This window comes from Topomyia yanbarensis, unplaced genomic scaffold (genome assembly GCF_030247195.1).
Source record: "Topomyia yanbarensis strain Yona2022 unplaced genomic scaffold, ASM3024719v1 HiC_scaffold_50, whole genome shotgun sequence".
NCBI lineage: Eukaryota > Metazoa > Arthropoda > Insecta > Diptera > Culicidae > Topomyia > Topomyia yanbarensis.
In genome coordinates, this window is record NW_026683714.1 from 144025 (window position 1) to 158135 (window position 14111).

At 44.2% G+C, this 14111-nt stretch overlaps 1 protein-coding gene across 15 annotated transcripts in view; it reads left to right on the plus strand.

Moving 5' to 3' along the window:
* LOC131695733 (ensconsin-like) overlaps positions 1–14111 on the plus strand; it is a 106318-nt gene that overhangs the window by 83925 nt on the left and 8282 nt on the right. For 13 of the 15 annotated variants that reach the window (XM_058984235.1, XM_058984234.1, XM_058984239.1 and 10 more), the window contains one exon: positions 820–1280. The exons of 1 other annotated variant lie outside the window; for it this stretch is intronic. In XM_058984235.1, the coding sequence (XP_058840218.1) occupies positions 820–1280 (461 nt within the window). Of the gene's footprint in view, positions 1–14; positions 171–819; positions 1281–14111 lie in introns of those variants that run through there. One more of the 15 variants, XR_009306708.1, reaches the window with a different exon arrangement.

Consider the following 14111-nt stretch of genomic DNA (forward strand, 5'->3'; position numbering starts at 1 on the left):
CGATTCTTTTCTAGATTACGTGTTGCGGATATTTAGAGTGCTAAATACAATACATACATTTCGAGTGTAGACAGAAGCGAGAAAGAAAGTGTGTTAACAGAGATCCTAATAATGAGAGATAAATTCTTGAAAGAGAGTACAAAGCATATAGACCAAGCCATTGACGATAGGTACCTATATTCTGTATCGTTAGTTATGTTGTTTGAATTAACTATCATTACGCCAAGCTAATGTCCTTTGTCGTGTGAACCTGTGTAAACCATAAATAATGCGCCCTAAATTAGAAAGGCTAAACAGTTATTAACCATTTACTCCATTCCTTTACATCCACTAAACGCGTAACACCAATTGTCATGTGCTTTTTGATATAATAGTAATAGATTGGATCACGTTAACTCCATCAGCAATGTAGTACTAGATTACTGGTTAAACAGCGTGAGATCTAATCACACTACAATAATATGAGGAAAATTTTTATTTTATTTCTACTACCAAAAAAGACATGCGAATTGAATTTTTCCAGCATCGAAATCTTTATTTCTAGTACTTTTACTGTAATAAATTAACTCCGAATCTAGTACTCAATTTTGCTAATATTATTTGTAGCTCAAGTTTGGAGCTTATAGACCTAGATATAGAAGTAACGCTACAAGTTGTCATCTCAAAGTTTGTTTTGTTATTTCTGTTATCATTTCATGTTCGAAATCACTTATCTAATTTCTCCCTTCCCTCGTCTGAGACGGCCTAACTTCAGTACTAGTCCAGCCTGATTAATCCACGGTTTCCCTCCTATTTTCTTATATCTACTCCCAACACTAGTGCGCAAATTCCTTCGGCTGTCGAAGGTTCCCCGAAATTTCTAGTGCATTTTGACACCGGTAGTCATTCCGACGAACTAGCGCTCTCACCAGCAGCCGGTATCGTGGAAAGCAGTGAACATTACCCTCTATTGGAGACGCCCTCCACCAATACCGCAACGACCGCCGCCGCCGCCGCTCAGTTGATCGATTTCGGTAGTTTCCAATCGTTGACCGAGGAAGTGCAGCCACAAAGTGCGGCCATCGTCGATCATGATCCGTTCAATTTGAACAATAATAACAACTACAACAACGCCAGCAGTAGTGAAAATCTAATCGATAGCAGTAGTTTTGGTACCTCAAGCTCCCCTACCGCTACCTCCCTGTTTACCGGCAGCGATATCAATATGATCAGTAATAGCAATTTTCTAAACAATAATGCCACGAGGCTAGTCGCAACATCAGACAGTCAAGATAACCGAGGTAAATCGATTTATGTTTGTTTTGTCTTAGTTTTGGAACGCATTCAGGCTTGTACTTTTGACTGCACTGAGAAATTGGCAAACGTCCTGCCGGACGATAGAATGTGTTTGTAGAATACGTTTGCATTTTTCTCATCGTGGTGGTGTGATACTGATTTTGTTTTTGTGTTGTGTCATATTCTGGGCATTTTGGCTTATAGATATTCTATCGCTTCAAAAGCTTCAGTTCTGCCCATGCACATTTAAAGCGTTCTTTATGTTAGATTTTGTAGTACTAGAATTGCATTTGTGTGACTATGACATATCTATCAGTGACGGTTCTGAAATTGAGATGATTACCAATTCCCAAAGCATATAGGATTTTCATTTCAAACATTCTAGTACTACAACACATCCCGCATACAGGATGGAATTTATACTTCCCACCGCACCGCTATCCTCTTTTTTTGGTAAATAGCTTATCTTATCTGCCTTTCATTTATCGTTTTTTCTTTCAAACCCACTTCGTTTACAACTCAAAACCACAACCATTACCTTCCTACGAACCGCTTATCACATCTACTCACCACTGGAGCTGCACTTCACTATCTTTCACCGTAATTAATATAAAATGTACGCGCACGAACACAAATATCAACAAAACATCGCACAAAACACACTCACACACACACACGCACACTCGACGAAAAGATCTCGCCTACAAACAATCGGCACTGGTACTGTATGTCATCGCATTTATTTATGGTTGCCTGCTGGCCGCCATCCAAGCAGCAGCTGACTAACGCAGGTTCATCAACAACGGCAACATCCACTGCGATCGGCAGCTGTCGCCTCCACCGTTAACCACCTCTTGAACACCAAACAACGGGTTAGTAGCAGGCAATGAGTGACTATGTCCGGTGTACGTTTGATGATTGTTGGTGTCGTTTTTTGGGTTGATCGGAAGCGGGTCGTGTTCGGAGATTTATTTTTGTTTTTATCTTCTTGTTAGTATTTGCGTAATCTAGTAGACTTAAGCTGTTGTCTTCATCGTCCACGGGAAGGGATAAACGATTGAGTTTAAGAGAAATGTTGATGCACTATCTACTTAACGGAATGCAGATGATCTATCAAACTCTTCCATTGGGGTATAAGGGTTATTAAACTCTGGGTAACCGGTTACCGAGAGTAACCTATTTTGTTTAAACTAGAACAATTATAACTGCATACAGTGGGCCGCTCTGCTACTACGGCAAAAAGCGAATGGGACTCAGTCCGCTCTACTCTATGGATGAATGATGGTTTTTACTACTCAGCTCCATCTGTGACCATTAATGCACCATACCCAAGTAACAATTAAAGTTTTATAGCACGCTACAAGTGCGATTTAAGTTTTATTAGTGATTATAAAACTACCATGTAACCTTAATTGTTGCTAGAATAGTGTACATTGCGGAGACAGCGGAGCTGGATCTAAATAAAACTAAATGATCTAACTGATCACCACTTGACTCTGTTTTCGTGTAGATTAAGGAAGCATACATGGGCAGAAATTAGCATACATTGTTTTCACCTAACACTAAGTCTTACCTAGTCTATGTTATGAATTGGTGTTATTAAAGCTATTTACTAGGATATTCACTAGGTAGATTTAACAATAGCACTAGCAAAAGGAGTAGATTTATGCCTTTAACGTAGAAATTGAGTTTAAGCAATAGTTCAGTTCACTTTTGATTTTTGTATAGCAGTATGGTATAATATAGAGTAGATTTATGATAGCGATTTGTTTATGTTTACGTCCTTCAGGGTGCTTCCGATCCTCTCATCAGGTCGGGTGCGGCGGGTAGTAGAGCATTATTTAGTAGGGGCATGGTCCCCTCCCCCTCCCGGAATGTGCGAAGGATTACGTGATAGCGCATTCGCATACAACACCAACGTCGAGTACTGCTAGAGATACTGGAGAGTGTTTTCGTAGATCCCGCCAGGTGCTGTTTGTACGGTTGCCCGCCGTACCTGTTCGTCGGGTGTCTATTGCATAGCAATAGACCTTTAGGCCAGCAGTTACGTTCGAACTTTGAGTCGACGATTATTACGATATCGCCAACCGTAGCAAGCTTCGACAGAGTGAACCACTAGGTTTTTCGTGTGATCGTAGGCAGATGGTCATGGACCCATTGCTTCCAGAACCTGTCTGTCATGACCTGTGACTGAATCCAATGGTTCTTTCTGTGCACATGGCTGCTATCGAAGGGAATTCACATCAAACCGATCTGCAAACGGTTTTGTACTGGAACGGGCGATATGTCGTCATCTATGGGAATGTTAATCAGTGGTCATGAGTTGACGACGTTCTCGACTTCAATGAAGGTATTTTGCAACATTTTGTCGGTGGGTAGACAGGGCTGAAGCTTAACCAAGTTTGACCTCACAATCAGTCCCATGCTCCTCCCATATGTGACGAAACCGGTAGGTTGAAAACCCAATGAGTGCGGCTTGATGTAAAGGGCGAACACGAAATTATTGCGACACATTCAACAGAGCATAACTTTTTTACCATTGGGTAAAAATCAACCAAATTTTGCACACTTTCTCATTGATGTGTATTGTTTACATGCTGTCAAACTCGAAGTCGTGTTTTTCGATTCAACGAAAATGGAGGTGAACCAACGCGAGTCGAGAGAACAAATTCTTTCCAAACACTTGGAATTTCCTGACCTGTCGCACCGGCAGTTGGGAAAAATGTTGAACATTCACCATTCAACCGTCTCCAGAGTGTTGAAGCGGTTCCAGGAGCGGTTGACGTTGGACCACGGCAAAGGAGCTGGAAGAAAACCGGGACCGGAGAACAAAAAGACGGAGGGTAAAGGTGAAGCGGATGATTAAAGCAAATCCCAACGTCTCAAGCCGTGATTTGGTTAAAAACATTGGCATGTCGCAGAGCTACGTCCAGAATGCAAAGAAGAGAGCTGGACTACATACATACAAGGTACAGAACTTCCCAAACCGCGATGAGCGGCAACAATCGACGGCTAAAACTCGGGCACGGAAGCTCTACGAGAAGATGCTGACAAAATATGGCTGCTGTGTGATAGACGACGAAACGTATATAAAAGCCGATTTTAAGCAAATTCCGGGGTTGGAGTTTTTCACCGGCAAGAGCAAGTTCTATGTGGACGACAAATTTAAGAAGAAGAAAATGTCGAAGTTCGCCTCCAAATATCTCAGGCCATCTGCTCTTGCGGACTGAGTGAGCCTTTCGTGACAAAAGGCACAGTAAATGGCGAGATCTACAAATCTGAGTGCCTCGAGAAGCGCATTTTGCCGTTCTTCCAGCAGCACGACGAAGCTCCACTATTTTGGCCAGATTTGGCATCATGCTACTATTCTAAAAGTGTCCTGGAGTGGTATGAGGCCCAATCTGTCCATTTTGTTCCAGAGGACATGAATCCGCCAAACTGTCCGGAGCTGCGCCCGGTGGAGCAGTACTGGGCAATGATGAAGCGGGAACTTCGGAAGAGCAAGAAGACAGTCAAAGACGAGAAGGACATGTTAAGAAAATGGAAAAAAACTGAGAAACTGATACCGGATGACACTGTAAAGACTTTGGTGGAGGGCATCAAGCGAAAATGCGAAAGGCTCCATCGATTAACTTTTCTTTTGATTTTTGAAGTAAATATATGTATAAAACTACCCTTAAAATTTTGGTTTGATTTTAAACATATGAAAATTGGCATGACATTTTCGGTGTCTCAATAATTTCGTGTTCGCCCTTTATACTCACTTGCCAATCGGTCGTGATCGAGCTCAAGGAGCTTTTATTCTCAGGTGATACGATTCTCGTAATCGCCGATCAGCCATGTCCATTCTAGAAACGACAGCTAACGACATTGTTTACTACATCCCCATGCATGTTTGCTTGGATTTCAGTATGCAAACAAAGTTGTTCGCTGTCATATTTTCTTGCTGCACGTTTACCTCACTCCTCACCTAGTTACTGCCAAAGACGAATCACCTTAGAACTCTAAGCACCTTGATCGAGCCATTGAATTGCTGCCTTAAGCGGTTTGCTTGTAGACTGGAAATTAGTTCCCCGATCGCTGTAGATGACTGCTGGGACACCCCTCCTAGCCACAACATTTCTAATGGCCGAAATACAAGAGTCGGTAGTCAGTGTGTAAACGATCTGCAAGAGAATAGCTCGACTAGTTAGACAGTCGTTTTTTGCGAATGTCGTCCTACCAGGACCAGTATTGGACCGAAATAATCCACCCCCATGTAGGTGAATAGGCAGCTAAATGCAGTCAGACTGTGACTGCGGAAGGTCAGTCATCGCTGGATGCTGTGGCTTCACTCGATCGTTCTTGTATCGTTGACAGTTTCTCCGAACTTCTTGATACGTGGCTTTCAGTCAAGGAATACGGTAGCGCTGGAAGACCGCTTGAAGCACCCATGTGTGTCGGCGGTGATCAGTTGTGTGATGTGATGATTCCGAGTGGAAGAACGACTTCGAACGCTCGCAACGCCGTTTTCGTCCTGGAAGGCGCCGCAAAAGAGCAGCTTATTTCTGATTATCTTAGTTTGCTCTCCTTTCGAGAGGTATCTCTCAGCCAACGTAGCGATCTCATCGGCGTATATTCCTGACTGTACTTGGCGATATCAATACTTTTCTGCTTTTTGTCATTTCTTCCTGTGTCAGCGGTCCAGTGAATCATCGTTCTCGGATCGATGCTCGCTACAAGCTACCAATATATCTGAATATGAGTGCTACATGACCCATTTGGAACATTTTTGTAGATTAAAGACCGGGTCTATCATTTGAAGTAGTAGATGCGGGCGAAGCCCTGTTACGATCGGTTTTCCGAGATTAGGGATTTTCGGTCAGGCGTCTGCGTCTTGTCGAAGCAATTCTGGATTACGAAACCAACGACCAAATCGGGAACTCGGGACCATTTTATTCCTTCATCAGCGACGTTCAGTTTCGTCGGAAACCATCGCCAGTCGTTGACGTCCGTCGACTCTAAGATTACACTCATGAGGAATGCTATAAACTGGTTGTATCGGCCGGATGGTCGGATATCAACTAGCATAATATATCTTTGTGATTTATCCAGAAGTATTGCTTGCTGATCTTGATGGAAAGAGACGCCAGTATTGTATCCGCTAATCGAACGCCGAGTACAGTTGCTTGAATTTGGGTTAAGCTGAAATTTAAGGGGTGGTTTTTGCTCCTACTATTGAGTATTCGATCGCATCCCTTTCTTGAAATCTAAGATATACGATCGCTGCAAAGCCGTTCTCGCTTGCATCCGCGAACGTGTGCATCTCTGCTATAGCCCTACCGTTGGCAATGTCCGGTAACATAATGGAACTTCCACTAGTCCAATCTTCGGAAAGACCGCCAGCCATGTTAGTCACTTCTTGGAGTGTGCGTCTTCGATTTGGTCATTCCAGCGGACCGATGTTCCTCAAATTTCTTGAAAAAGAACCTTCACGAACCTCAATAAATGGACGATCAATCCCAAAGCGTCATGTATCATCATCAGTGTGCAGAAAACACGTTTCGTTGGCCGACGACAACCTGATAGCAGAACTTGATCATAGCAGGACGAAAATTTTTATATGAAACGATCGGTTGAAATGTTGCACCACTTTCAGAGCATCTTTTCTGTTGTAGTTTCGTCGCCGATGTTTAAATTTTTCTCCTCTGCCGTTTCCACCTTGGGAGTCGTCATGACCGTACCAGAGTTTGTTATCCAGTTTCAAATCCGACTTGCTCGTGGATCTTTCTCACATTCTGAGCCAGTTTTACTGCATTTTCTTCCGTCTTCGTGCTTACGAGTATGACATCACTGTTATGCTGCTTGAAGATAGCGTCCACTGCTTCTGAGTACTCTTGCTTGAACCGTTTTGCGACGTACACGTTTGGCTAAGACTCATTGCTATTTATACAAAAGAACCGTTGGCAATGTTAATCTTCGTCTCGAATTCGCATTTAGTGAAACATCTCTTTGAGGTCACCGCTTACTGCCTCTTTGAACTCACGGAAGCGAACCAGCACTGAAGTTAGCTGGTCCGAACCTATCAACAGCACTGAATTTAGAGAAACACGGAAAGTGGTGTCTGCGGCATCCCCAACCAAATGAAACTTAGCCGGTTTTTTCGTGTTAGCAACTAAGAAGATAGGAAGGTACCAGATTTGTGCATATCGTACTTGTAGTTCTCCTGCAGTCAACTACGTAGCCCTTACTGACTCCTGGATCTTCGCATCAAGATAGTCGGCTAATATTTGATTCTTGCTCAATCGGGTTTCTAGACACTTCCATCGCTTAAAGGCCATCACTCCGCTGCCCGGAAGTCGGTCGTGATCGTTTTTCCAGAGAAGACCACATTCGTAGCGCATGAGATAGGAGAAGTCTGTTCGGCTTGATAACTCCAACGCTATCCAACGCAAAGTATGATTTCATTGTTCTGTGTAGGTCATCATCATACTCCCGAGTACAATCGCATTTATGGACGCTATAGAAGTTCACGTAACCACCGATTCTTTCCATTGCAGTTACCGTAAACTCAAACGAATCTTCACGGCAATCGGTTCACTTCGCTCACCTTCGCGACTTCATTCCGCGTTGCGTGGCGGGGTCCAAGCCAATTAGAATTCGTGGACTGATGTCGTGGTAATCCTCCAGTGGATGTCGAAACAAATGTGCATATATCTGCTGTAGAACAGAAATTAGCGATGTTTGCTTTGGTTTTTTTTAGAGAGGAGACCATGTTGATCCCTGAAAGTTCATACTTCGAGCTTTTTGCTGCTACCTGCTGCAAATTATTCGCCATCTTCCACGTATCACCCGTCCACTTCAAACACAGGGACATTCTTGGTCCTTCGACACCAAGCTCGTCCGACAGGCTTTGTTCCATCAAAGTGAGCTCGTCGTCGATAATGCATAAGTCCTTCTTTTCCGGTCCCGTACAATACGGCTAGAAGAATGCGAAACAGTACTACCGACTATCCTTGATGCAGATTATGTTTCGGTTCAAAAGTGGCTTTGATGTTGACGCATTATCGTAGTGGGTCTCCTGATTGTGGAGTAGAGGATGGTGTAGGTATTTGTACCCGTTCATGCCGCATTGTTTTTGCTGTTTGCAGAAGCCGTTGTATTTTCGAAGACACTTTCGGCATAGCTTGCACTCCTTAACTGTTGCTCAATTTGAATCGCTGCTGAAGCCCTCAAATCTGCATCACCATGCAACCGTCGAACAGTTGTCCTTGCACATAGGTTTTCTCGGGATCTGTTACAACCCGTTTTGGTTCACTGTGAAAATGGGATGGTTTAGCGTTGCTTGAGTGAGTTGCTTGATGAAAATTTAGGTATCCGTCCTTTTTGACTCTTCGCATTCTTCACACTACGATATATACCCATACACTGAAGGCGGCGAGATTCGGGTTTGAGATATTACGATCAATCTTCGTCCAGTCCAGTTTCAGGGATGCCGGCAGACGTTCTACTAGCTCGTACCGGAGAGACGCGTTGAAGATAAAATCGTCGACTTCCCACGCTCGGGCCGTTTCGATCATGTGCTTCACTGTCAATGCAAAATTGGCCGCTGTTTCGAGCTTCTTCATGTTCGGCGATGAAAGCTTTATGTTTTTTTAACAGAATTATCGCCTCTGATCGCTCAGTGTAGAATGTCTTTCCATTACATTCGAAGGACGAAGTAACTCGCATTTAATAGCATCCAGTGCCTTTTCCTTCAGACACTTCCGCGGTCTTAACATGTTCTTTTCATCTCTGAACCTACACATCTGCGTAGATGAGTTAAACATAGCGTAGAATAGCAGCCAGTATTCCAATGTACCGTCGAACTCGGGCAGATCCCTTGAAGCCGCCTGTCGCGCCGTAATCTGACTTCGTTTGAGAACGCACACTCTCGTAGGGGACCGTCACTACTTCACCTTGTTGCGAGGGATCGGTGTTGATTACTGACCTAGAACAAAGGTATTGGCCCCGTCTGGATCCCGGGATTCGTCGAAGGGATTCGTCTATGGTCGATGCGAAAAGCTATCACCCAATTCCGCTAGAAATGACGGTCTAGCTTGAATGCCCATTTGGGCGAGCTGGATGGCTAGTGATTTGCGGGTGAGTATGAGTTGTGATATTGTGTCCTATCCGGGTACCAGACATGGTCGAAGAGAAGAACGCCGGCCCAGGATTCGTATGCGGTCGATTCCGTGAAGAATGATGCGACGCATGTTGCAGGAAGCCCATTTGGATATTCATTTGGACGAACTCTAGTACTGGCAGCTTTCGTGTTGGCTGCTGGAAGGAGGCTCCTGGGATTGAAGGACGCATGACTGTCGTTCTGCTGCTGCGCGTCTTGTGCCGATGCAGATGTGAACGGTTGATCCACTTGATATTGCTGTTGTGCCAACTGCGCCTGAAGACATACCTGGGCGCGCACATTACGCTGCTTGGTATGGATAGTTTATGGATTTCATCCGGTTCGGTACAGACATGGACGATTTCCTCAACATCATAAAAGAATTTTATAAACTGTTGTGGAGACAATCAATTTCTAATTCAGTGTACAATAATTCAACAACTTTTCTGTATACTTTTAATGATCTAGCCTCGGTTAAAATTCTCTGACAACACTGCCTATTCCGAACGGCTTACACTTACACTGTCCATGCCAATAATAGCTATTAGCCAACTGAACACGGTGATGATCACCACTTGACTCTATTTTCGTATAGATTGAGGTAGCATAAATGATCAGACATTATCATACATTGTTTTCACCTAACACTAAGTCTTACTCAGCTTATGGTGCTATTTACTATAGGATATTCACTAGGTAGATTTAACAATAGCACTAGCAACAGGAATTTATTTATAACGAAATTAGAACAATTTTACAGCTATCTTATACATTTATAGGAGGGAATAATATATTATTCGTAAGACACTTTAGGATTTTAGCAGGGATATTTTTGGAGCAATGAATTATTAATTAGGCGTAGCATTTTACAACCATATTAAAACTAGGAATAACTAGAGGGAGTGAATCAATTTTATTAAGAATAGGGGGAAAGTTGAATAGGGCTATTCTTATGAGTAGTAGTACTGTTGGGCATTTCTTAACGAGATTTAATAACTAAAACTAGAGAAGACAGTGGCAAATGGGTTTTGGGAAGATATTCAGGGCGGAGGTGAATTTCTACATATGGGTATCAGAGACAAAGAAGAGAAGGTGGAAAAAGCTGACAGGGGGAGAAAAATATTAACTTTCAATTTATGGCATCGGGCCATCAACGGTATGGATTACAGGCTCGGACGGCCTTCATCTCGAGCTGTCAGTGGTTTCTCCAAATGATTTCGTAGTTCGGCTCAAATGCGGATCGGCAACACACCGCGTTGCGCAGTGTTATGTTTGTGCTGTAGGTCCCGTGTTTGTTAACTCGTTTGACAGAGATGTCACCTTGAAGTCGCACCAAACCATCGCTGATGTACGGTACAGACGGAAGAGGGAACTTCTGTGAATGATAAGAAAAAATAAAAGGGGTTGTTAAATCTGAATATTGGTGGTTTTTAGGAAGGTACATATATTTAGGGAGGGACATATAGTGGAGATTGCGGTTTGCCAGTACATCCCGAACCGGGACATTGGGTGATCTTCCTCAGGCCCGAAAGGAGTTCAATAGTTAAGATCTGATAGAAAAATACTCGGTGCATGCCCAGACAATATGTTCAATGTCGTGAAATCCGATGACAGATACCACTATTCGCGAGCCTAATACGTCGGAGATGAGCGTCTAGCATGTAGTGATTGGACATGAGCCGAGACATCACATGACCCATATTCATTCCTCTATACTACGGTTTCGTTGATCCCTTCGGCATGATGAAATGTAGCTACGACCCATCTCTCAATTGCTTATCGATGTCTGATAACTTTCTAGCGTCTTCTGATGAAAGATATTGAAAAATTCATTGAAGCAGATTAGTCTTTCGTAGATGTCACCTTCTAAATCGCTTATCTTAGCTAAAAAGTCCGCTTCTTCATTACTTTGTATGTAAGGAAACTCAAGCTATGGTAATCTTGTAGGTCTTACAGATGAGGCACGCAAGAGTTTCCATATTTTCCCTAGTAAATACGAAATGTGCTTCCTAGGTTTCACCGAACGAAGAGCCTCTATTGAGCTGAGGCTGACCGAAACGACAAAGTAATGATCGGTGGGCAAAGTATCAATAATCCCAAGGGTACAATGAAAAGCAGCGAGTTCTGCGACGTAAACTGAAGTAGGATCGTTGGGTTTGAAAAAAAGGCAGTGAGGTTGTGATTGATGATACCGAAGCCAGTGCAGCCGTCGTGGCTTGACCCATCGGTGTAAAGCATCTTGTTGGAGTCGAGTTTTCGAAATTGACTATGAAAGATGTTTAGTATCACTTGCGGACGTATCTCATCTTTCATGGATGTGTCGAAGAATACTGTTGAATCAGAAGCGTGAGAGAGAGAGATTGACATGGTTGGATAACATGAAGAAGGATTAACATTTTGTGCCATGTAATGGAAGTGCAATGACATCAATCGGGTTTGAGAATTGAGCTCCACATGTTGCAATTACTAACGGGTTCAAGATATCGCATCGGATTCACAATCGATTTTTCGACGGGAGTACGCTCGCCAGCACTTCTAAACTCATCGTATAGGTCACGTGCATGCAACCCAAAGCAATTCTCAAACAACAATACTGCATTCGCTCTAGTTTGATGAAGTGTATGTTTTAGCAGAGCGGAAACAGAAACTCTCGTACTCCATCACCGACAATTTCAGATGTGACATCCCCAGGGACTTTTAGAGTCGAACCAGACCCCGAGATATTTGAATGAGATATTTGAACCTGAAATATTTTGACCCATTGATTGAAGCTATAGTTGCGCTGGTTCACGCTTCCTTGAAAATACCACTAGCTCTAGTTTTCTCCTTGGAGAATTCGATACCCAGGTGGAAGGCGGAAGGCCCAGGTAGACAAATTAGCCAAGGTACCTTGCAATGGTCCTTGTAAATTGACAGCCTTGGAACCAGTAATAGAGACCACACCGTCATCTGCAAGCTGCCTTAGCGTTCAGGAATTGATAAAACATTCGTCAATGTCATTCACGTAAAAATTGTAGGGATGGGAGCTAAGACATGAGCCCTGTGGAAGGCTCATGTTACACAATAAGAGAGCAAGTGACAGCTCCACCATCGAAAATAGTGTTTTATTCGCGCTATCGTGAGGGGATGCGGCGCGGTAGATCTTCAGTGCCGGGGCTGAATCCGCATAAACCTTCCTGGCAAAATCGAATATCCAACCGTTGAAATATTCCACGCTCTCGTTAGTACTGTTCCGGTTTCGTAGGCGCTGGGTCGCTGCCCCAAAGAGTGCTCATCGATGTTTCTCTCGTTAGTCCGTCAACGACCGGCGCCAGTAGCTACGTTTTTTGGCTTTCATTAAACTCTTCATTCGCGTTTCTAAGATTGCGTACTGTCGATAGCTAGCGGGTAGCCCGTCGTTTCGGAAGGTCTTATACGCGACTTCCTTTTTTACAATGGAGAAGACGTACTTACCCAGTACACGTGTTATTGGTAGGTGTCCAAGCTACCACACGAGGTGTACTTTGGGCGAGTCGGGCTCGAATGGTGACGCTGCCATTAATACCGACTAAACTCCATTGGGCTCCGCCATCGTTCCCCCCAGGGACTACCTCTCGGTATTACTTCTGGGGGGATGGCTGTACTTGATGTACTCATTCACTCTCACTCACGCGTTCATACGTCCTGTATGAGGCTTACTTGGGTGCTCTCTCTATCGCACCTTGATTCACTCTCTAACACTCCACATGAGGCTGATTTTTGTTCTCACCTTTTTCGTTCCTTGCGAGGCTGACTTGTGTGCTCACCTTTTTCATTCCTTGCTAGGCTTACTTTTGTGCTCGCCTCTACCATACCATGTGAGGCTGACTTGGATGCTCACCCTATCACCTGGTTCACTCTCGATCGTACCACTCTATTATACCCCTGTCGCTCCCCCTGGCATCCCATGTGGGACATTTTTCTTAGGCCCCACTTCTGACATACCATGCGAGGCTAACTTATGTGCTCAGCTTTCTCATTCCTTGCTAGGCTTACTTTTGTGCTAGCCTTTACCATACCATGTGAGGCTGATTTTTGTGCCCACCCTTAACATAACGACTTGGAAGCTCACCCTTTCACTCCTCTGCCACGCCACGAGGCATCGATAGCTAAGTCCCAACATACTACGCTACGACCCTCCCATCTTGACATGAGGCAGTCCACATATACGCCTATACACTCGCTCTTCTGCCTTGCTTCGGGGTGGCTAGGTTTACGCCTTACGCGGTTGCCAGTCGCTGCGCCAAACCTGCCTCAGCATGGACAGACCATTCACTCACTAACCAATCACTAGTTAGTCGTGCCCATCGTCTGTTGCTCGGTGCGCTAAATTACCTGTAGCCTACAGGCAATCTGGGTGGTTGCGGTCGAGACTGCGTTCCTCTTCTCAACCGATTGACACATCCGCTGAATAAGGGTATCAGGGGTTGTGTTGTTGTGCATTGCTCTTCTTTCGACGTCGAAACGAGGACATACGAACAGTATGTGTTCGGTAGTTTCGTCTACACCTGGGCAGTCCGGGCAGGTTGGGACCTCCGCGTGCCCGAACCTGTGGAAGTACTGTCGGAAACAGCCATGGCCTGACAGGAATTGTATCAGATGGAAGAGAACTTCCCCATGGGGTCTTCCCACCCAGCTCGATATGCTAGGTATCAGCCGGTGGGTCCACCTACCT